Source organism: Labeo rohita, chromosome 22 (genome assembly GCF_022985175.1).
Source record: "Labeo rohita strain BAU-BD-2019 chromosome 22, IGBB_LRoh.1.0, whole genome shotgun sequence".
NCBI classification, from domain to species: Eukaryota; Metazoa; Chordata; class Actinopteri; order Cypriniformes; family Cyprinidae; genus Labeo; species Labeo rohita.
In genome coordinates this window covers 8,237,947-8,263,424 of record NC_066890.1, presented here as the reverse complement: position 1 = coordinate 8,263,424, position 25,478 = coordinate 8,237,947, and the positions used below count along the sequence as shown (strand labels likewise).

The window sequence follows — 25,478 nt, the reverse complement described above, 5'->3', positions numbered from 1 at the left end:
GTTAGCGTCCGTTAGCCTAGCGCCATGACTTTGTTTTTCTAGCTTTGAGCCCCGAGAGTGTGTTTAATGAAAGAGGAAGAGCCCCTAGTGACACATGAGCATGTGTGTGCGCTTCTAGATCGATTCATACGTGAGTAACAGCTGCTGCCATGTCTCAGCCAATCAGAGAGCAGTGCTCGGCGCTCGCATCACACCTGCTGAGAGAGAGATAAAAATACTGCTGAGTGTGTCGCACTAAAGGTGTGTGTGCGTGAGTGTGTGAGTGTCAGATTGGCGCAGCGGGGATGTAGTTTCCTGTTTGATGATAAATATCTTTGTTTCAGACTGATGAACTTTAAAGTCTCATCGTCTGTCTTTCTGCTGATGGGAATCGCTTTGATTGCTCTGATTAATCTGGTCGGGGGTCTGTTATGAGTGATTTGAGACGCACTACTTAGACAGCAAATAATATCATATTTCTAGTAAGCTGACTAGAATGAAATTTTAAGGGCATCGTTATCATCTGTCTTATCTATATGTTAATTTAACATTCACCAAAATTGATTTTAGTTAAGAAATAATTCATTGAAGGAAAAAATGTTGAACGTCGAAGTTTCTGTGAATGTTTGCAGTGTTGAATTCACTTTTTGTGAATGTTCCTGATGACTTCAGACACGTCTACAGGTTGTTTTGTATTGTGTGGATCAGATTCGGTGTGTGTTTGCAGTTCAGATGATCGTGTTTCCAGCATCTGCTTGACAGATTATGAGATGCTGATTTGTCTTTTCGCTGCCGCTGTAAATCCTCACAGTAAATAGCAGTAAAGCCTTCAGTGATGAAACGCTGAGACGGGATTTGTTCGTGAGCCTCACGCTGATCTCTGCTCAGTTCACACGTATAGATGCTTTCAAATATTCAGTGTTTTTCAATGTTCGGTGTTCTTCTGGTCTCTCAGTTTACTGCTCAAAGTCGCTATGAATTCAAACAGCTTTCCCAAACTTTCTTAAAAATCAGCTCTGTATTTCGAGTGACTCTGAACACTGAACCGAGACACCAGAAAGAATAGATCATAAATAAGTTCCCAGAAGATCTCTGAAGGCTGTCGGTTCCTCCTGAAGGTTCTCAGATATCTGAGGCGGCTTCAGATGTTCCAGTGGTTGGTTCTGGTTCTGGTGTTCGCTCAGGTGTGTTTGTGTAACTGAAGCCGTCTGCTTTCTCTCAACGCTTTGAACCCCAGAAATATGACACTTATGATAGGAACTCACGTGTTTTAAAGTTCTCGTAGATGTTGCTGTTAGTTATCAGACACTTTAGAATAAGTTTAGTTTGCGAACATTTTAATCTGATTGTGCTTAATTGTTGTCTCAAGAAGTTGCTTTATGTGCTTGACGTCGTAATAATAATTTGAATAATTATTCTAATCATAACTATAACAAAACTATGACAGTAACTATACTAGTGTCCACACCAGTGGTTTATTAACATATCCGCTGAGGGTTTTTTGTCTGTCGCTTTAAATGCGCAAGTTTATTAAAGTAGGATGGATTCTGATTGGCTGTCAGTGTTTATACCATTTCATCAGCTGGAATAAAAATGCTCAGAAAGTGATTCCATCATTATCATTCATCTGTACTATTTTCATTATAATTGTGATGTGGATTTCACTATCCTCCTAAATTTAGAGCAGTTAATAAAACTGTATGGTTATGTACATTGTTATAGTTAGTAGTATAGTTATCGTTATAGTTATTAGTATGCTTATCATTATAGTTATCGTTATTAGTATACTTATCGATATAGTTATCTTTATAGTTATTTAGTATACTTATTATGGTTATAAGTGTAGTTATAGTTATTAGTATACTTATCGTTATATTTATTAGTATAGTTATCATTATAGTTTTTAATATACTTATTGTTATTGGTATTGTAATCGCTATAGTTATTAGTTTACTTATCATTATGGTTATTACTACCGTTATCGCTATAATTATTAGTATACTCATCGTTATATTTATTAGTAAAGTTATGATTATAGTTTTTAGTATACTTATCGTTATTAGTATAGTTATTTTTATAGTTATTAGTATACTTATCGTTAAAGTTATAGTTATTTAGTGTACTTATTGTTATGGTTATTAGTATAGTTATTAGTATACTTATCATTATATTTATTAGTATAGATATCATTATAGGGTTTAGTATACTTATCGTTATTAGTATTGTTATCGCTATAGTTATTAGTATACTTAATGTTATAGTTATTAGTCTTATTATAGTTATTTAGTATACTTATCGTTATAGTTTTTAGTGTTGTTATAGCTATTAGTATTGTTATCGTTATAGTTATTAGTATACTATTAGTTATAGTTGTTAGTATACTTATCGTTATTAGTATATTTTTCGTTATAGTTGTTAGTATACATATTGTTATAGTTATCATTATAGTTATAATTATAGTTATTAGTATAGTTACCATTATAGTTATTTAGTATACTTATCGTTATGGTTATTAGTATTGTTATAGTTGTTATTATAGTAATCGTCATAGTTGTATTGTGGACTTCGTTATTCTCTTAGAGTGATTATTAAAACTGTATGGTTATGGTTATAGTTATTGTTATTTTTATTGTTGTAATTATCATTATAGTTAATGTTATAGTTATCATTAAAATTGTGTGCATTTCACTATTGTTTTAGAGTGATCATTGAACAGGATCATCAATCGATTCGTTATTATTATAGCTTATAATTATTGTTATTATCTTCATTATAGTGATTATTACAGTTAATGTTATCATTATAGTTATAGTTGTGGTGTGGATTTTTACTATTCTTTTAGAGTGATTATTAAAACTTATTAAAGTTATCATTATTGTTATTGTTATAATTATCACTCTAGTTATTCTACTTGTAATTATTATAGTTATAATTATATTGTTATCTTTATAATTGTTTTTCTTATTGTTATTGTTGTAGTTATCACTATAGTTATGATTGTAGGTATTGCCATCATTATAATGATTTTAGTTATCATTATTGTTATTCTCATAGTTATCATTGTAGTTATCATTATAGTAGTTATTTTGCTTGTTGTAATTATCATTATAGTTATTTGTTGTTGTTCTAGTTGTCGTTGTGGGTGTGAATGTTACTTTAGTGTAATGATTGGTCTTATTTGGCTATTAATTGATCTGTGTTGTGTTTTATCATATCGCGGTTGCTGTGGTTAGCACGTCTAGCGTGTTCGGTGTGGTTTTTGTGGCGGTCAGGCTGGTTTCGGTCTCTGGTGTGTTGAGTGTGTTTCTGAGGTCATCAGTCAGAGCTTTACCTCCTCGTGTTCACCTTCACTCTCTCTCTCCGCTGTTGTGTGTGTGTCTCTCGCCCCTCCTCCATGTCTTTCAGTGTCTTTTCTCTTGCGTGTGAATAATGCCACTGAGAAATGCTTTTGTTAAGCGCTGAGTCGCCATGACGACCTCAACAGAGCCTGAGAAATGCCTGCTGGGTGGGGCGGGTCACAGCGCCAGTGTGTGTGTGTGTGTGTGTGTGTGTGACGACCCGCGGGCCTTTTAACATGCTAATGCTCTGAGACTCTCAGGCCTCCTGGATGGCCTCCATAATGAAGAGTAATGTGAAGAATGTGTGTGTGTGTGTGTGAGGCCACAAATAAATACAAATGACCCAGGAAATGTCCTCTGTGTGCGAGTTTGAGTAAGAGTGTGTGTGTTTGAGTTTGAGTGTGTGTGAGTTTGAGTGTCGTCTCCTTGTTTCCTGTTTAAACAGAGACAGTCAGACTGCAGTTCTCTGATCAGCACTGCAAACACACACATGACGCTGGATCTTCATCCTCACACTCTCATGTTGGATCTGTGCTGCTTCAGTCCGTGTGTAACAGCAGGGAAATGTGTTGCGTAGGAGGCGTGAGTGTGTGTGTGTGTGTGTGTGTGTTCTGGGCGTCTTATGATTTCTCTGGATGGTTGTGAGTGTCTCTGAGCTCTTGATTTGCTGAAGGTGTTTGTGAGCAGAGACTCAGACTGTCCTGATATTGATTGATTTAGTCCTGATGAACACATCTGTCCTGACGCTGCTGCTGCTGTGAGTGGACTGGATTTGTGCTGTGTGATTGGCTGATGAGGCAGGATTAGCCCCGCCCCCCTGCTGAGCGCACTCTGTTCCACTCTGAGCTCAGGTGGAGGAAACGCTCGTTTAGTTCCCATGACAACTCACACACACACACTTGCCCACGTTCACTCGTGCACACCACACACAAATTCACACACTTGTGGCCTAATGGTTAGAGAGAGTTTGACTTGTAAGCCAAAGGTCATGGGTTCAAGTCTCGGTAGCAGCAGGGATTGTAGGTGGGGCGAGTGAATGACCAGCGCTCTCTTCCACCTTCAGTACCGTGACTGAGACACCAAACCACCAACTGCTCCCCGGGCGCTGCAGCAAAAATGGCTGCTTACTGCTCCGGGGTGTGTGTTTGTTCACTGCTGTGTGTGCACTTGGATGGGTTAAATGCAGAAATGCAAAAATATTGTTTGGTCAGTATAAGAACTATAGAAGTCTATGGAAAATCCCCACAATTCACAAAAACAAACATGTGCGCACACACACACACACACACACACATTGTGTTTCCATGTTTTATGGGGACATTCCATAGGGGTAATGGTTTTTATTCTGTACAAACTGTATATTCTATCACCCTACACCTAAACCTAGCCCTCACAGGAGACTGTGCACACTTTTACTTTCTCAAAAAAACTCATTCTGCATGATTTATAAGCCTGTTTCCTCATGGGGACCTAAAAATGTCCCCACAAGGTCAGAATTTACTGGTATTGCTATCCTTGTGGTGGACATTTGGTCCCCATAACGTTATAAATACCAGGTACACATAAACGCACTATTGTGTGCACACACACAACTATGACTTATGCACTCACACACTCTTGCACGAATGTGCGCACACACTCACTCATGCACACCCACACAAACTCACGTAAACTCACACTTGCCCACACTCACATATACAATCACACACACAAACTCACTATCACACACTTACAATCAGTTACTTGTGCACACACTCACTATTGCATGCACGCACACACTCTTACACACACACAAACACACACTTGCTCACACTCACTTATGCACATACGTACGCACAAACTCACTATTGAGTGCACGCACACACATAAACTCATTCATGCACTCACACACTCTAGCTCAAATGCACACACTCGCTCACTCGTGCACACACACACACAACTCACACATGCTCACTCACTTGCACATACACACACACACACACAAACTCACTATCACTCATGCACTCACACTCACTATCTCTCACACACACTCGCATGCACACAAAATTACTATTGTGTGCACACGTGCACTCACACATACACTCACTATGTCTCTCACACACACACACACTTGTATACACAAACTTACTGTGAACACACACAAACTCACCATTGCGTGCACGCACACACATAAACTCACTCATGCACTCACACACTTGCTCGAATGCACACACTATTGCATGCACACTAACACACACTAGCACACAGTCACACTTGCTCACACTCACTTCCACGTACACTCACACACACAAACTCACTATCGCTCATGCACTTACACATACTCATTATCTCACACACAAACACACACTTGCATATAGTGCATATAGACTCACACATTGCGTGCACACACACATGTAAACTATTGTGCACTCTTGCACACACACACTCACTTGTGCACACACTCACACAATTGCAAACATACCCTTTACCCAATTATAACCTGATCCCTAAAACCAAGTCTTGACACTCAAACAGGCCTTTAAAGGGGTGACAGAACGTGAGGACCGGCCAAAATGTCCTCACTTTACAAAACTGTCATCACTCTGATGTGCTAAAACTCAAACCAGCCCTCACAAAGACATCTGTAGTGCACACACTGATGAATATGCAGGTGATTTAATGGAAGTGGGCGTGTCTGAGAGCCTCTGATTGGTCCGTGGCAACTCGAGACCTGTAAAATTGTTACCATAGCAACAGGATGAGTGTGATTAGTGCTTTTAGATACTTAGAGTTAATTATAGATGCTAATAGAGTGAAAATGTGTCTGATAACACGAGTAACATCATAACATCTAACATCTATAACAGTTTATCTGTTGTTCTTTCTGTCATCTGCAACGTCCTACCAGCCATTCTGAATGTCCTAGTAACTGCATAGCAACCACCTAGAACAACCTTAGCAACCTGTCTGTCGTGTATTTTTTTTTTTTATATTGTAAATATCCTACATACATATTGTCGCAAATACTCGAGAAAGGCATTCTAAACTGAAAACAGTGGGAAACAGACGCAGATGTGATGGAAAACAAACGTGACGAAGAGCAGCACACTCATCCTCATATGTAGGTCACAGATCGACCTCCACTCATCCGCCATTCTCTTTGAACACTCACACGCTACAGATCCAGAGGAATTCTGGGAGCTTTTCATGAGATGATGATGGTGAATATCTATCTGATATCTGTGTGTGTGCTGGTCACATCCTGCAATCAGAGCAACACACACTCACTGCTGTGATTAGCCTCTTGACGGCTTGATTACAGTGTTCAGCTGCTGCGGTGCATTGTGGGAGCGTCCACTGGCAGTTTCTCCTCAGGTTTCACCTGGCGCTCGGGGAGATGGTGCGTCTCGCGTTTCTATTGAGTTGAAGGAACGTGAGAGTGAAACACAAACGGGTTCAGACTGATGTCATGATGAACTTGTCACTGTGCTCATGTCTGATCTGATTGGTCGCTTCACCTGTCAGTCAAACGGTGGGCGGTTCATCCAATCAGTCACACATTCATTGGAGTTTGTATGATGAACTGATTCATTAAGAGTGAGCACGTCAATGATAGCGGTTTAAAGTCAAAGCTACAGTGTGTCAGATGTTCGTGTTTCTGGAGTGTTTGTGAGTCTTTCCACGAAACAGGTACGATTTGAGTCCCTCTGACCTTTTTAAGTGTGTTTTACCTATTGGGTCACCAAAATCTATTTTTAAAAGCTTTTTGTATTAATTGAAATGTTTCGTTTAATAAGGTTTAAAAACATGACATACATCTTAGATATTAGAAATTATCTTGTTTTTTTCCATTGACAGCACCTATTTTGTCATGTCCCTCATGGCCTTCTATGAAAGTGTACTTGGGATATGAATAATAAAATTAGAAAAATATACATTTTGCCATTTAGCCATAAATATCTATCTGTGCCTTTTTGCTGGTAATGTTTTTTTTCTAGGTAAATTCATGATAATTCATTAACATCATATTATTAGTTCCGTACCTCAGTAACCTCTCAACCCTGTTACACAAATCATTCTCCCCCCATAAAAATAATGAACTGATCCTTATGTGACATCATTAACAGGAAATGTCATCATATAAGTCTTCTGAACAACATTGTGAGCAGACACAGGCAAGTTACCACCTTCTGTTATAACTATAACTTATTAATATTGTGATATTGTGATCGTCAAGCTTAACGACTCAACCCCGTTACATCAAATAAAGATAGAAAACGATTACTACTTAATATCATGCATGCCATGTGCTCTCCTGTTATTCACTACATTTACAGCAGTGGCCATTTAGAGCAAAAAATCACAACCCCGTCACACACTGTAAAAAATAAAAAAATTTGTTGAGTCAGCTTAAAATAATTTGTTACCCTGCTGCCTTAAAATTTTAAGTTCAGTCAACTAAAATAAGTTTATTCAACTTGAAATGTTAAGTTGTACTAAATACCAAGTTAGATATTTTTGTTTGCTAAACTTAACAGATGGGTAAGTAACCCAGCTGCCTTAATTGTAAGTTGATTCAACTCAAATATCTAAGTTGTCACTTAGTATAATTTAACATTTCAAGTTGAATAATTTTGAGTTGACTGAACTTAAAATTTTAAGGAAGCCAGGTTACAAATGATTTTAAGTTGACTCAACAAATTGTTTTTTACAGTGCACTCAACCCTGTTACTTATTTGATCATAACAGGGTTGTGAGATTAAGTTATCCAGTCATTTAAATAGTAATGTCCATGTTAAAGCTGTAAAAAAAACAACTGTTTATATGTTAATATGCAATTGTCTCTTCAACCCCGTTACCCTAGTCTCAACCCCGTCACACCTATATTTTTATTATTTATTTTTTACGTTTATGAAAAAGTAATTCAATATTTGTTGAACTCAGTCTAAAACGTTCAGAGTAATCATAAGATACTGACTTTAGTTTCAATGAAGTTTAGCCACTTCTTTGATCAAAAATGCAGAGGTTGCTGTCACAAAAAGTTCCATTTCAGTCTTCAGTATAGCAAAAGTGTCAGATTTTTTTGTAACTTTTCTATTTGCAAATACTGAATTAGTGTGAGGGACATCTGATTAATAGGAAAATGTTGATTTTATTACAAATACATTTTATAATCATATTCAGAGAGCTCCCATAATGTCTGTAACAGGGTTGAATAATAGGGATTTGATGCCTGAGATGGGGAAATGTGTTTTTCTAGAAGTTAAATATGTCATTCTGTTGTGGGGTGTTCAGACAAGTAATGCATTTTGGTGAAAAATCTAAAAATGTGTCCAAAGTCCAAATCATACCGGTTTTGTGGAATGACTCGTGTATGTAGGTTAATGTTGTAAACTCAAGTCGGCTCTGTTGGCCTCATTTCTCTGCTTTTTGTATTAGCTGTAAAACAGAATCTCAATTATCGTGCGGCTGCACGTGTGCTAAAAATGAAGCTCATTTATTATCTTGATCTGTTGGTTGGAGCTCAGTGTTTTCAGAAATGAACTGTTGCTTTGTTTCAATCCAGCGCTGCACTGGGGGCGCGTGTCTGCTGATGTGACTGATTGTTCAGTGACAGGCTGTTATTAGCATGACGAGTATGTCAGGAGTCTGTCGTCTGAGTTTGTTTTATTAAAACTGAACAATTAACAGCCTAAAAAACATCTCGAGTCTCTAGTCGTATCACGATGAACTGAAACATTGTCATATTACTTGAGTGCACATTCATTAATCTGTATTTTATGAGCTGCTGGTTAAGTCTCGCACTAGTTAGCGTGAGTTCACCGCTGTCTGAATGTGTTTTGTGTCTGTGACTGCTTCTTGTTATGAGTGAAGGTTCAGCTTTGTATAGTTGCATTAATCAGTCTAATCAGTGTCTAATGAACGTGTTTGTTTGTGTTGGTTAGTGCGGTGTGTGTGCGTCTGATTTGATTCAGTGTGTTCTGTGTCGTTTGTGTCGTGCTCGCGCTGCACGGTTCCCAGCATTCCTTTCTCTGTGTTTGGACTGCTGTCCTGGACCCGGATCAGATGTTTATTGGCAGGCGGCTCGGAGCGGCGGATTAATGCCGTTTATTTGCATCCTGGTGGATTGGATGAGTGTTCGGTCAATTAGCGATCACTGTTAGATTGTGCTGAAGAAAAAACGGCGCTCGTTAGAGCCAAACCTGTGATGGGAAGTTACTGTGAAACTGAGCTTAGGCAACTACAAGATTCAAAGGAGTTAAAGATCCGTCAAACTACAACAAAACGTAGCTAACATCACTCAAACTCAGTGACTGAATCAGTAAATCATTTTTGAACCAATTCATTTTGTCCAAAAGAATCTGTTGAAGTGAATCATCCAAATGAACAGATTCATTTTTACATGAACCATAAAAATGAAGGTTTTTTTAAACTGATTAATCCAAATTGCTCTATTTATTTGGATGGTTCACTTAAATGAATTGGTTCATTTGAACAGTTCAGTTCAATGAATCCTTTCATTTGGATGGTTCTGTCAAATTAATGCATTCAAATCAGTTCTTAAATCAGTACATAAATCAGTTCGGTTGGACTGTTCAAATGAATCTGTACATTGGAATGGTTCACTTAAAAGAACCCATTCATTTGGACAAATGAGTCATATAAATCCATTTACTTGGAAGATTTACTCAAACTTATTTAAGTGAACCATGTTGAGCAATTCATTTTGGAAAATTATCCTAATGAGCCAATTCATTTATGTGAACCATCTGAATGAACTGACTCACATAAGTGAACGATCCAAAACAACCAATTTATTTAAGTGAACCGTTCAAATTAAATGATTATTTAAATGAATCATGCGAAAGAACTGATTTACTTTAGTGAACCAACAGTTGAACTGATTCATTTAAGTGAACAATCACAAAGATCATTCACGTAATTGAATTTTAAGTTAATCGCACCCATTTGTTTGGGCGTTTCACTTATATAAATCAATTTCTTTGGAAGATTCACTCAAATAAACTTAAGTGAACCATGCAGTTGAACAGTTCATTTTGGTAAATCATCCAAATGAGCCAGTTCATTTAAGTGAACCATCTAAATGAATTGATCCACATGAGTGAACTGTCTGAAAGAGCCAATTTTTTCAAATGAAACATTCACATTAATTGATTTATAATTATTCATTGATTTGAAACATGCAAAAGAACTTATTAACTTAAGTGAACGACCCAACTGAACCGATTCTATTAAGTGAACAATCACAATAAACCAATTAATTGTAAGTGAATTGTATGTTCACTTAATACAACCCAGTCTTTTTGAAGATTCACTTAAACCTATGTTCAAAGGTCAAACATGCAGTTTGGTAAATCATCCAAATGAGCCAATTCATTGAAGTGAACCATTTAAATTAATTGATTTAAATGAAACATTTGATTCACTAAAGAAAGAAAGAACTGATTTGCTTAAGTGAACCATCCAACTGAAACGATTCATTTAAGTGAACAATCACAACAATCATTCATTTGTAAGTTCACTGAATAGAACCCATTCATTCGGACGATTCACTCAAAATTATTTAAGCGAACCATACAATTGGACAATTCATACTGGTAAATCATCCAAATGAGTCAATTCATTTAAGTGAACCATCTAAATGAACTGATTCACATAAGTGAACTATCCAAAATGACCAATTCAAATTAGGTGATTTAAGTGAACCATGCAAAAGAACTGATTCACTTAAGTGAACCATCCAACTAAACCGATTCATTTAAGTGAAAAATCACAATGAACCGATTAACTGTAAGTGAATTGTAAGTTCACTTGATAGAACCCATTCATTCGGATGATTCACTCAAATTATTTAAGTGAACCATGCAGTTCAACAATTTATTTTGGCAAATCATCCAGACGTGGATGATCATTCAAGCGAACCATTTAAATGAACTGATTCACATAAGTGAACTGTCCGAAAGAACCAATTCTTTTAAGTAAAACATTCAAAAGAACTGATTCAGTTAAGTGAACTGTTCAAATTAAATTATTTAAGTGAACAATGACAATGAACCAAATAATTGTAAGTGAATCGTAAGTTCATTTCATAGAAACCATTAATTTGGACGATTCACTCACTTTAAACTTATTAAAGTAAACAATGCAATTAACCAGTTCATTTTGGTAAGTCATACAAATGAGCCAATTCATTTAAGTGAAGCATTTAAATGAATTGATCTATTTAAGTGAAACCTGTGAAAGAACTGACTCACTTAAGTGAACCATCCAGCTGCAACGATTCATTTAAGTGAACAATCACAATGAACCGATTACTCGTAAGTGAGCTCTCTGAATTAAAATAAGTTGTTTCTGTGTTCCTGTAGATGGCGTTCACTCGGTGTCGGCTCAGTGTCTGCTGCAGGTCACCATCATCACGGACGAGATGCTCTCCAACAGCATCACGCTGCGATTGGCCAACACGTCGCAGGAGCGCTTCCTCTCGCTCCTATTGGCTCAGTTCCTGGAGGGCGTGGCCCGCGTCCTCTCGGCGTCCCGCGAGGACGTGGTGGTCTTCAACATCCAGGACGACACGGACGTCAACGCCGGCATCCTGAACGTCAGCCTGTCGGTGGCCGTGCCGGGCGAGGGCTCGCGGGGTCGCGGGGTCAGTCCGGCCCGTCTGGGTCGCAGCAGCGGAGGCGAGGTGGAGTTCTTGGGGTCGGAGGAGCTGCAGGAGCGCCTGTACCTGAACCGCAGCCTGCTGGCGCAGATCTCCTCGCAGGAGGTGCTCCCGTTCGACGACAACATCTGCCTGCGCGAGCCGTGCGAGAACTACATGAAGTGCGTGTCCGTGCTGAAGTTCGACAGCCTGGCGCCGTTCGTGGCGTCCGACACCATCCTGTTCCGGCCCATCCACCCCATCGCCGGGCTGCGCTGCCGCTGTCCGCTGGGCTTCACGGGCGACTACTGCGAGACCGAGATCGACCTGTGCTACTCCAAACCCTGCGGTGCTCACGGCGTCTGCCGCAGCCACGAGGGCGGATTCACCTGCGAGTGTCTCCACGACTACACAGGTGAGAAGGGGCGGAGCCTCGGCACAAACGCGCACACACATCCCTCGCTCGTATTCTGATTAAACTCGCGCTGATGAAATGTTCATGTCGTTCTCATAAGAGCGCGATGAAAAGTTTATGAGGAAGTGTTTTTAGATGCGCTTGTGGAGGTCGTGACCTCTGTCTCTGCATGAGAAACCCCTGCAGGTGTGTTTTGATTGCTCTGGTGCTCAGAACGTTATGAAGAGAAGTGGCTTTGGATTCCAGTCACATATTCAGACGTTACAGTTTCTCTCAGAACCGAGTTCAGTCACGACCCGTTTGAGAGTTCGTGCCGGTCAAAACGCTCGTTAAACACAGAGAATAATAGATGATAAGAGATGACGTGACCGTGAGATCATCAGATGAGATGAGAAATCTGACAGTGTGACATGAACAGGGATATTACCTGAGAATCTAAAGAAATACACTTGAAAACTGTGCACTTTCAAGAAATACATATGTGGAGTAAGAACTTATTTTTTATATAGACTAATACAATCACATACAATCATTTCTCAGATATTACAATATATACTGACAACTTTAACACTCACCTCAATGACTGATTCCTATTGAACTGCAGCTCAAACTATTTCAAATCTAGTGAATTAAGCCACAAACTCCATCATAATGCACAATGTTTCCATCTAACATGTATTTTGAGCTGCAGCTCGTCATATTAATGGAGTGTTTCACTAGTTCGCAGTAAACCGGTTACCACACCTCAATATGGAGGAGATTTGTGTTGGAAATATGGATATTACATTTGTAAACATTATACTTGTTTCGCTTATTTCAGTTAATGTCATCAAACTAGCGAGATAAACCAGTATTAGTACTCACAGTGTCGTGTAAACATGACTGAAGACGCGAAAAGCAGACAAACAGATTCAATTCAGTGAGTCATTTGCGCTGGAACCGCTCCGATTGATTCAAACTCGTGACTTCGATCATTCAGTTCAAGCGATTCACTAGCAAAAACCAGATCAGAAGAGCCTTTCGTTTTCAAATTTCAACATCTTTTGTTGTTATTTGGAAAATGATAGGTGAAACAAAGTTCCAATTGAATCACGTATCACGAATCATTTGTTCAAATCGGACTTCAAAGCGCATATCGCGAATCATTTGATTCGGATCTTCGGAGCGGGTTCTTGAATGTTCTGAATCAGATCGGAAGGTCGAAGCGGGTTCGCGAAGCATTTCGCGAATTGAATGATTCGCGATCCGCTCTCCAATGTCCCGATCTGAAATGATAGTTCGCGAATCTTTTGATTCAGATCGGAATTTCGGAGCGCGGATCGCAAATCATTTGATTCTGATCGGACCATGGGAGCGGGTTCGCGAATCATTTGGGAGCGGGTTCGTGAATCTTTTGATTTCGGACTTTTGGAGCGGGTTCGCGAATCATTTGATTTAGCTCGAATCTTTGGAGCGGGTTCGTGAATCTTTTGATTCAGATCGGAATTTCGGAGCGGGTTCGCGAATCATTTGATTTAGAATCTTTGAATCTTCGCGATCTTTTGATTCAGATGTTCGGAATCGAATTTTGATTCAGATCGGAATCTTTTGATTCAGATCGGAATTTCGGAGCGGGTTCGCGAATCATTTGATTTAGTTCGAATCTTTGGAGCGGGTTCGTGAATCATTTGATTTAGCTCGAATCTTTGAAGCGGGTTCGCGAATCTTTTGATTCAGATCGGAATTTCGGAGCGGGTTCGCGAATCATTTGATTTAGCTCGAATCTTTGAAGCGGGTTCGCGAATCTTTTGATTCAGATCGGAATTTCGGAGCGGGTTCGCGAATCATTTGATTTAGTTCGAATCTTTGGAGCGGGTTCGTGAATCTTTTGATTTAGTTCGAATCTTTGGAGCGGGTTCGTGAATCTTTTGATTCAGATCGGACCATGGGAGCGGGTTCGCGAATCATTTGATTTAGTTCGAATCTTTGGAGTGGGTTCGCGAATCATTTGATTTAGTTCGAATCTTTGGAGCGGGTTCGCGAATCATTTGATTCAGATCGGACTTTTGGAGCGTGTTCGCGAATCATTTTGCGAATAGAATGATTCGCGATGCACGCTCCTAAACCAATCCGGATCTGAAATTATGGTTCGTGAACCATGTGTTTATATAAAATAAAATATATATATATATATTATTATTATTATTTTTTTGTATAACTAGTTTTACTACAAATACCATGGTTAAATAATGGATAATGTACCAAAATCATGGTTAATTTGTGGTTACCATGGTTTAACTATAGTAAACGTAATTTTTTTTTTTCAACTAAGAGAACACATCTATAGAATGAATATACAGGTGCAGTTTTGACTGCTTTAGGACGAACAGAACTTTGTATAGTTTTCATGTACTTGTCTAGATCAACTCAGAATAAAGAAGAGAGGTTTAGAGCCAGATGTTTGTTTGTGTATGTGAAAATCAGCCAACAGGAAACACTAATTAGTTGGGTTCAATTTTCCTATATTGTCCTTTGAGTAGTCAAACAATCCAAAGAAAACATCTTTAAAACAGAAAGAAAAGTCACTTTCAAAATGACATCAATAGCAATAATTTTGTGAATAATGTAAATAAATCTCTGTTGTCGCTGTTATGACCCACCAATGCCAAAATCAAACCTACGTCCTTGTTATGAAATGTTATGATCAGGGATGAGATGTGATAATCAGAGATGTTATGATGAAGTGAGATGAGACATAATGATTTAAGACATTAGGTGAGGCGAGAGATGTGATTGTTGGAAATGATTTGTGATAATCAGAAACGGGATGTGATATGGTAAGATGTACTAAAGTGGAAGTTGTGATATTTTAGATGTTATGATCAGGGATGAAGTGAGATGACCAGAGACGAGATGTGATGATATTATCAGGTAACTAGACACATTTAGAGATTAAAAAAAAAAAATCAAATGAGATGTGATGAGATGTTATGCGGTGAGGTGGGAGAAGATGTGATGAGTGGAGATGAGCACTGCAAATATTGTAAGCTCCTGTGATGAATGATTTGTGATGCTCCTCGTTTGCGAGTCGCTGTGGGTAAAAGCGTCTGCGACATGAATAAATGTGAATGTAAATGAGGTGATGAGAGCTGTGATGTGAGCACCCGTGTGCTCTGAAATGCTCTTCTGTCAGAGACATAATTACAGAAATCACTTCTGTGATTTTAATCATCTCTGATGTGATGGAGGTGTGATTTGTGCCGTTGTGAAAGAACACGTTTGTCTTCCGGCAATCGTTGAATCGTCAAAAGTCATCAGCTCCTGAGATTCACTCTGAATGTAATATAATAGATGAAGTGTGTTGTACAGCTCTTCAAACATGATGTGTGTCCCAGCCCACACGTTATCATTACATAAGATCTGCTCTGTGTGTGTGTGTGTGCGTGTGTGTGTGTGTGTGTGCGTGTAGGGTGCTTCACGTAAGAGTGTTGTGTAGGTGTGCAGGTGTGTGGGAGCTTCAGTATGTGTTTGCAGGACTGGAGTGTATTAAAAGCATATGAACTGTCTCTCTCTCTGCTTCTGTCTGTTTCTGACTCCTGCTGTCCTGCCAGCTGCTCCTCCTCTGAGTGTGTGTGTGTTGAACATGAGTGTTATTTAACATGTTTGTGAGCAGCGTGTTGGACTCATCTCATCTCATCTCTCATGAGATCTGTTCATTTTGATAAGATGAATCATTCATACGGCGGCTGGAGAGAGAGAGAGAGAGACAGGCGGAGTAAAAGCCGTGTTAATAATTGATGTGATCTCAGCAGACGCTGAACACACTGAACTGATGTGACGATGAACTTCTGCTGTTCGTTCAGCTCGTGAATCACAATCACGTCTCTTTAGCAGCGATAATGCGTTTTATGCTGTAAGTAGTGATCTATTGTGGCCACAGTGAGTGAGTGAGACAATAATCACACATCTCATTCAAAATTATCCATTGTAGTGAATCACTTCAAATGAACAGTTCAAAGTGATTCATTTGAATCATCGCTTATTGCTTTGTAATGAACATTTAGTCAAAATAAATCAGTGTTGTCTCTTAACACATTCCTGGTCTTAATGTGAACAATTCTAGTTTTATTAATCACATGGAACCTCAAGATTCATTTAGTGAATCAGTCAGAGAAGCTGATTCTAGTTTTATTAGTCGCACACACTCAAGATTCATTATAGTCAATCATTTTGTATGAACCGTTAATATGATTCATTTGAATCATTGCTCAACTGTGAATCCAGTGCAACACCAGTATGAACATGTGGTTAAGATAATCCAAATGTGTTTTAATTCAGTCATTAAATTTGTTTTATATTGTATTTAGTTGTAGTATTTACATGTTCAAGTTTAATGCAACTTGAATAATAACTAGATAAAAAAAGTTAGCTTGAAAAAACCTGGCCAGATTTTAAAACTTTTAAGGCAGTACAGTAGCATGTTGTTAGCATGTTTCTAGCATGATTAGCAAATTACTAGCATGTTGCTACCATGTTTCTAACATGATTAGCATGTTTCTAACATGTTTCTAGCATGATTAACATGTTGCTAGCATCATTCTAGCATGACTAGCAAGTTACTAGCATGTTGCTAGCATAATTAGCAAGTTACTATCATGCTGCTGTCATGTTTCTAACATGGTTAGCAAGTTACTAGCATGTTGCTAGCATGTTTCTAACATGATTAACATGTTACTACCATGTTGTTAGCATGTCTTAACATGATTAACATGTTGTTAGCATGTTTCTAGCATGATTAGCATGTTACTAACGTGTTTCTGGCATGTTTCTGGCATGATTAGCAAGTTACTAACATGTTGCTATCATGTTTTTAACATGGTTAGCATGTTGTTAACATGTTTTAAAATGATTAACAAGTCACTAGCATGTTGCTAGCATGATTAAAATGTTGTTAGCATGTCTCTAGCATGATTAGCAATTTATTAGAATGTTGCTATCATGTTAGTGCTAGCATGCTAGCATGATTCTAGTTGCTAGGCTTAGATAGTGATAGATTAGAAATGATTAACATGTTGCTAGCATGTTGCTGGTATGTTTATAGCATGATTAGCAAGTTACTAAGATGTTGCTAACATGTTTCTAGCAGGATTAGCATGTTGTTAGCTTGTTTTAACATGATTAGCAAGTTACTAGCTTGTTTCTAACATGTTTCTAGCATGATTAACATGTTGCTAGCATGTTTCTTGCATGACTAGGAAGGTCATGTCAGAAACACGCTAGCAACATGCTAGTAACGCTAATTATACTAACATAATTAGCAAGTTACTAGCATGTTGCTAGCGTGTTTCTGACATGATCAACATGTTACTACCATGTTGTTAACATGTTTTAACATGATTAGCATGTTGTTAGCATGTTTCTAGTATGATTAGCATGTTCCTAGCATGTTGCTAGCATGTTTCTAGCAGGATTAGCATGTCGTTAGCTTGTTCTAGCATGATTAGTTAGTGCTAACATGCTAGCATGATTCTGGTTACTAGACTTGGCTAGTGATAGATTATAAATTATAAAAAAAGTATGTTCTTAACATGATTAGCAAGTTGCTAGCATGTTACCAACTTACTAGCATGTTGCTAGCATGTTAGCATGATTAGGAAGTTACTAGCATGTTGCTAGCATGATTCTTGTAGCTAGTCTTGGCTAGTGTAGAATATAGATCTGAAGATCTGGGCTGAGTTTGTAGAGTTAAAGCTCTAGGAGGAGTTGGATAAAGTTGGATATTTTAGTCTCAGAAGAATAAGAAGTTGTTTAAATATCAGTTCAGTAAGTTAGCTTTCTTATGCCAACTTAACTAACCATTTCTACTAGTTTTCCAGAGATGCTGGTATCACTTGACAGACGGCGGTTTCCGTCATTGAGCTTGTAATTGAACAAGGAGCTTAAACATGAGCGTCAGGTCATCAGTCACTTGATAATGGCTGTTAACGAGGGTTTAACGAGGCTGACCCTGAACGACCGCGGCTGTGGGTTCTTGAGGTTTTGTCAGGTTCACGCTGAACTTCTCGGAGGATGGCGTCGAGTGTGTGTATGAATATGGATGAGCTCTTTGATGTGGAGCCCGTATTTAAAGCTCTGACCTCGTTTCCCATCAAAGACCTTCGCAGAGAATCCAACACACACCGCATCAATATTTCATCACGCGCCGAACCGGCCGGAACCCCACCAATACGCGTGTGTGTGTGTGTGTGTGTGTGTAAACAGGAAGATGGAGCGACTGGCACGCACACAAATGTTTCCGTTATGATGAGCGTGACGAATCGTCTTTTGTGTGTCGAACAGTGTCGCCTTTGTCTTCGCAACACACACACACACACACACACACACAGTCTTCCTCACGTTCATCTTCCTTCGTCTTCACTCTACGTCTCTGTGTTTTAACCTCCATTCATGAGAGAGAAAAATCACAAGTGAAATCTCTTTAATGTTTCAGCACTTTAAAAGTAATTGGATGAAACAGAGATCAAACTGAAGCATCTTATGGAGATATTTCTCCTGAGAAAAAGTCTAAATTAATATCGTCAAAACAGTGATACCGAACTCTCTTTAATATCGTTTAAAAGAGCTCATTAATCTGACACGTGTCTCCTCTAGAGTTCTAGAAGAAATCTCAGCGTCTCAAACTGTGCTCAGATTTACTCCCAAAGTCTCAAAGTCAGTGATCTCAATCTGAGCTTAGACATTTCTCACCAAATAATCTCTCTGCTCTTACGGGTGATGACTAGTGATTCATTTAGGCCTGTTTTCGGAGAAACATCTGAGACAAAGTTGGTATTTTAATGAAATGTAACTGAGACCTCTTTGAAGTGAGATGTGAAAGAGCAACTTCAAGCAATAAAATGTGTTTGTGTTTCAAACGAGAGATCGCATTGCGATCCAGCCACTGTGCAAACATCTTAAACGAGATCTCTTTAATGTCTCAATTGTTTCTCCAGGAGATGAAATTTATATCTGTAAACTCTCTGGCTTCTCACATTCTTCTCATATTAATCTCATGTGTGTCACCTCAAGAGCTTCAGAAATGATTTCAGCTTTGTCTCAAACTGTGCTCAGATTTGTATAACATCCCAAAGTCTCTGTGCTAAAGTCTCAAAGGAGATCTCTTTAATGTCTCGATTGTTTCTCCAGGAGAAGAAGTCGATATTCGTGGAGTCTTTGGCCTCTCATGTGTTTCTCCTGAGAAAAAGAGCCCATTCATTTCTCTAGGGTTTCAGAGGAGATCTCAACTATGTCTCAAACTGTGCTCAGATTTGCTCAAGATCCCAGAGATCTCAAACACTTCTCACTGATTGATGGCTAGTAACTCATTTGGGCCTGTTTTAGGAGAAACATCTGAGACAAAGCTGATACTTCAATAAAATGTAAAATCTCAACTCTGGCTCAAACTGTGCTCAGATTTGTTCAAGATTCCAAAGTCTTGATCAAAAGTCAAAGATCTCAAATTCATTTGTACCTGTTTAGGAGAAACATCTGAGACAAAGTTGATATTTCAGTGAAATGTAACTGAGATCTCAATGAAGTGAGATGAAAAAGAGCAACATTGAGCAATAAAACATGTTTGTACGTTAAACTAGATTGATCATCTGTTTGTGTCTGTCCATCAGGTGGGTGCTGGAAGATCTTGTCATGCTCCAGTCACTGTGCTAAAATCTCAAACAAGATCTTTTTAATGTCTCAATTGTTTCTCCAGGAGATTAAATTGATATTTGTAAAGTCTTTGGCTTCTCTTGGTTTTTCTTCGGAGAACAAGAGCCTATTAATGTCACATGTGTCTCCTCTACACTGTAAAAAACAATTTGTTGAGTCAACTTAAAATAATTTGTTACCCTGCTGCCTTAAAATTTTAAGTTCAGTCAACTCCAAAAAAGTTTATTCAACTTGAAATGTTAAATTATACTGTTACTTAGTACAACTTAACATTTCAAGTTGAATAAACGTATTTTAGTTGACTCAACTTAAAATTTTAAGGCAGCAGGGTAACAAATTATTTTAAGCTGACTCAACAAATTGTGTTTTTTATTTTTTACAGTGTAGACTCTCAGAAGAGATCTCAACTATGTCTCAAGCTGTGCTCAGATTTGCTCAAGATCCCAAAAGTCAGAGATTTCAAACACTCCTCACTGAATGATGACTAATGATTCATTTTGGCCTGTTTTAGGAGAAACATCTGAGACAAAGCTGATACTTCAATGAAATGTAAAATCTCAACTTTGTCTCAAACTGTGCTCAGATTTGCTCAAGATTCCGAAAAATGTTTGTTTGTCTATCAGGTGAGCACTGTGAGATCTCATCACGCTCCAGCCAAAACAAAAACAAAATCTCTTTAATGTATCGATTGTTTCTCCGGAAGATAGAATTGATATTCGTAGAGTCTCTGGGTTCATATGTTTCTCCTGGAAAAAAAAGAGCCCATTAATGTCACATGTGTCTCCTCTGGAGTCTCAGAAGAGATCTCAACTATGTCTCAAACTGTGCTCAGATTTGCTCAAGATCCCAAAAGTCAGAGATCTCAAACACTTCTCACTGGATGGTGACTAGTGCCTCATTTGAGCCTGTTTTAGGAGAAACAGCTGAGACGAAGCTGATACTTCAATGAGACATAACTGAGATCTCTATGAAATGAGATGTAAAAGAGCAACATTTGAGCATTAAAGCGTGTCTCTGTGTTCAAACTAAACTGATGAACTCTTTCCGTCTGTCCGGCAGGTGACCGATGCGAGATCTCCTCGCGTTCCGGCCGCTGCGCCGAGGGCGTGTGTAAGAACGGCGGGACGTGTCTCAATCTCCTGGTGGGCGGCTTCAGGTGCGAGTGTCCGCCCGGAGGCTTCGAGAAGCCCTTCTGCCACATGAGCTCCAGGAACTTCCCTCCGCAGACCTTCATCACCTTCAAGGGCCTCCGTCAGCGCTTCCACTTCACGCTCTCGCTGTCGTGAGTATTTGTGACCGATGAAGCCGTCAGTCGTGTTTGTTCGTTAGTCAGCGAGTCAATAACATCTAACGAAGCTCCTTCTTCTGGATGTTTGCTCGGTGTCTCAGGAGCTTTATCCGCTCGTCTCTGAGCATTATATAACATTATTCAGCGCAAATATTTTTATACCCACGCGTCGCGGAGGTCGTGTTTATCTGTCCGTCTCGAATGGGAAAACAGATGCGCTGTCCGGATGCTCCTCTGTCTTGCCTGTGCTCTTTTCTTTCTCTCTTTCTCTCACGCTTGTTTGCTGATGAATGCTCTGTCAGTAATCTGTTTAGCGTGTGTAAAGACTGTGTGTTTTGCTCGGAGACGTTTGGGACTGATGAGGGCTTTTCTGCGCGGGTTGCTCGGCGCCGATTCTTGAGTTTCGAGGGATGTTTTCCGAAGGTTTAAAGGGTCATGTTGTCAGTTTCCAAGACTCAAAACTCTCAGAAAACATCCAAACACGTGATCGTGCACATTTGAGTCAAATATGATTTACATCTAGACATCTTAAAAGCGCAGTACCAAAAACAGAGGGTCTTTCATTGCACGGATCAGACAGAGGGTGTAAAGCGATCACGAGAAACTCAATTATGGCCATTTTTGGTGTATGAAACCACCAGGAATGTGATGAGAGGAGCTCGGGGAAGAAATGAAACGCATGAAACGACCCCATTAACTGTGCAGGAGATAAAGGAGGATGTTGGGGTGATGCTGAAGGAGAAATGAAGGGTGTGTGTGAGTGTGTGCGTCTCTGGAGATGTGATTATTCTCCTCAGTAACCAGGTCAACAGCACTAAACCCCACGGCAAAACCACACGAACATCCGCAAATACACCGGCGCTCGCAGATCACACACACTTACTCGCCGATTTTAATATTTAAGTGATTTCTGGTGCAGTATTACCTGTGTTAAAGCTCAAAAATACTAATTAATTAATATTAAATGTTGTTTTTTTAGTACTGATTGGGGTAGCGAAAATATTCAATTAAATGAAATTGTCACAAAACACGAATAAACATAAAACAATTATAATAGTTTTTTTCCTGTATTACGTCTGCATTGTATTCGTTTTTCAGATGCTTTGATCAGGAGTTCATCTGGTGCTGTTTGTGCTGGAGTTTCTCCTCCTCCGTGTTTTTAGCTTTTCTGTTCACCTGCAGTGTAATAATAACAGCGCTGTGCTTTATTTTCGTCAGTTTCCTGCCGTTTTGTGAGCGTTTGTTTGATTCGCTCTGTTTTGGCTGCCGTGTTCACTCCTGCTGATGCTCGCTGACCTACTTTAACTTTATAAATGCGAGACGGATACCTGTGAAGATCTGCTGCAGTCGCTGCGCATCACTACTGTTTGCTAGTGATGTTGAGCTCAAACACTAGTACTAGTGCTGATACACAGTGAACAGCCTAGCAACCTCGTAACATTTAATCTAGTGATGTTACTACAGCAGAAACCCTGAGTTTAATCCACACAGACATGTTTGGACTGCTGATGTGAATGATGGACTTAAGGATGTGTCCTTGCGCACACACACACATCATTATAAGTCTCTCCTGTCATTCCTGGCCTCGTAATGCTCTGAAAAATCAGCTTTTTCTCCTGCAGGTTTGCGACTCGAGAGCCTGACGGTCTGCTGCTGTATAACGGACGCTTCAACCAGAAGCACGACTTCATCGCTCTGGAGATCGTTAACGAGCAGATCCAGCTCACGTTCTCCGCAGGTAGAGTCGAGTGCGAATCTGCGACAATGCTAAAATAACAAAATGACTTCAGTGACCCAGAATCCGCTAACGAGCGAATGTGTGTGATTTGACCTCTGCAGGAGAAACACAGACGACGGTGTCGCCCTTCGTCGCGGGCGGAGTGAGCGACGGGCGCTGGCATACGGCACACGTGCACTACTACAACAAGGTGAGTCATGTGACCACAGGTTGTGACATCACAGCCGTGCAAGGAGTGTTTTTCAAAGATCTCGTGACTGATCTGCTGCCGCAGGCTCGCGTGAGTGAAATGTAGGACAGATTTCTGTGTGTGTGTTTGTGTGTGTGTGTGTGTGTGACCTCATGCATTGTGCTCGACTCCTTTAAGACGACACACACACACAGGGGTCAGAGGTCACCAGAGGCGTCACTTTCACTACTAAACGCTTGTTCATCATGATGCCACTGAATTTGATTCATCTCTACTGAATTGAGCTTTTAAATAATTTTAGTGCTAATTCTAGTGTAAGTTTCTGAAGTTTTCATCTTATTTTTTAGTATATGTGACTCTGGAGCACAAAACCAGTCTTAAGTATCACGGGTATATTTGCAGCAATAGCCAACAATACACTGTATGGGTTTAAATAATCGATTTTTCTTTTATGCCAAAAATCATTAGGATATTAAGTAAAGATCATGTTCCCTGAAGATATTTTGTAAATCTCTTACCGTAAATATATCAAAACTTAATTTTTGATTAGTATTAGTAATATGCATTGCTAAGAACTTCATTTGGACAACTTTAAAGGTGATTTTCTCAATATTTTGATTTTTTTTTTCCACTCTCAGATTGCAGATTTTCAAATAGTTGTATCTCGACCAAAAAATGGACTCTTATGATTGGTTTTGTGGTCTAGGGTCTCAGATATAGTTTTAGGATTAGTCAACAATAACAGCTGTGCCTCTGGGTGTCTGATTTCAGTCACATCACATCTGTTTGTGTGTGTGTGGTTTACTTTATTACTTTATGACCAGTAAGAATTTCGACTCTCAAGCCACGCCCCTGTGCTGCTCTGATTGGCTCGTTCAAACTCCCAGCATGTGTGACCTGCAGCAGCGGGGTCAGTCTGAGCGGGGTCGTGACCTCTGTGTGATGAGATCATTCATTAAGTGAGGCTCGTTGTGTCTGTTCGTGTTCGTTCGAGTGGAATCAGATGACGGTTTGAACTCACTCGTCTGAATCGATAGAAATACAACAGAGATTACTAATTAGACAGCTGTCTTATTTTATATTATTTATCAAATTATGTTATTTTTAAATATTTATTTTTATTTATAAATACTTTTTACATTGATATTTTTTATAAATATAATAAATATTTATTTTTATACATTAATATTTGACTTTAAATATTTATTGGAATTATACATGGGATTATATACATGGGATTTTTGAATTTTTAGTTTGGAATTTAGTCACGGATTGGATTCCAATTTCCAATCCGTGATTATATTCCTATATATATATATATATATATATATAAGGGTCATTGACGTGTAAGGATTTTCGACGCCAGTTTTAAAATACAAAAAATAATATCTCTTGCAACTGTTCAAACATTAAGCATGTTGTGTACACATAAATTCATAATAAAATGTAAAATTTTAGTGTTTTTTCATCTCAATGAATTGGCAATAGCCTTAAAAAATGTCATGTGGTGCAACCATGATGTATTTTTCAGTTTCAAATATATAAATTGTGTGTATATATATATATATATATATATATATATATATATATATATATATATATATATAAAGTATATATAAATTAAATGCACAATTACCTAACTGAAATATATGCTCTAAATTAATACATTTTTTTGCTTTTTTCATATTGCACAAAGATTAAATATAAACCGTCTGAAATGTCCCAAATTTAATAAAAATCTATTCCAAATGATACTAAAATAAAGTTTTTAATTTATATAAACCATCAATTGAATATAAAAGCACAAAAACTGCCAATCTGGGACATATATCTATAGTGGAAAACACTATATATCTATAGTATATCTATAGTGGCCGCACCACATGACATTTCAAATTCAGTCAAAATTTACAAGCACAGAACTGGCCACTTAAACAAAAAATGCTAGCTTCCCATAAAAGGTCACTATGAAATTTCTAATAAAAATAAATACTTGTAGAAATAACTTAATATTCATTGTTTTTTGAGGTGCTACACAGCAGCTGTTAAAAAGGTTATATTTTTCCAAATTTAAAAGAGAGTCACAAACCTGCTTGATGCTTCCACGGGTCATTGGCAAATCGCTATATGATGCAACATCATATCTTTAAATGGATTTCAACATAAAAGTCTCAAAATGGTAGTTTCTTGATGGTCGCACCACATG

The 25,478-nt window shown here is 38.6% G+C and overlaps 1 protein-coding gene across 1 annotated transcript in view; it reads left to right on the top strand.

The window, feature by feature from the left end:
• celsr2 (cadherin, EGF LAG seven-pass G-type receptor 2) overlaps positions 1-25,478 on the top strand; it is a 41,597-nt gene that overhangs the window by 4,301 nt on the left and 11,818 nt on the right. The window contains exons 2-5 of the mRNA XM_051094434.1: positions 11,684-12,373; positions 21,116-21,338; positions 22,967-23,082; positions 23,184-23,272. Of these exons, the coding sequence (XP_050950391.1) occupies positions 11,684-12,373; positions 21,116-21,338; positions 22,967-23,082; positions 23,184-23,272 (1,118 nt within the window). The remainder of the gene's footprint in view (positions 1-11,683; positions 12,374-21,115; positions 21,339-22,966; positions 23,083-23,183; positions 23,273-25,478) is intronic.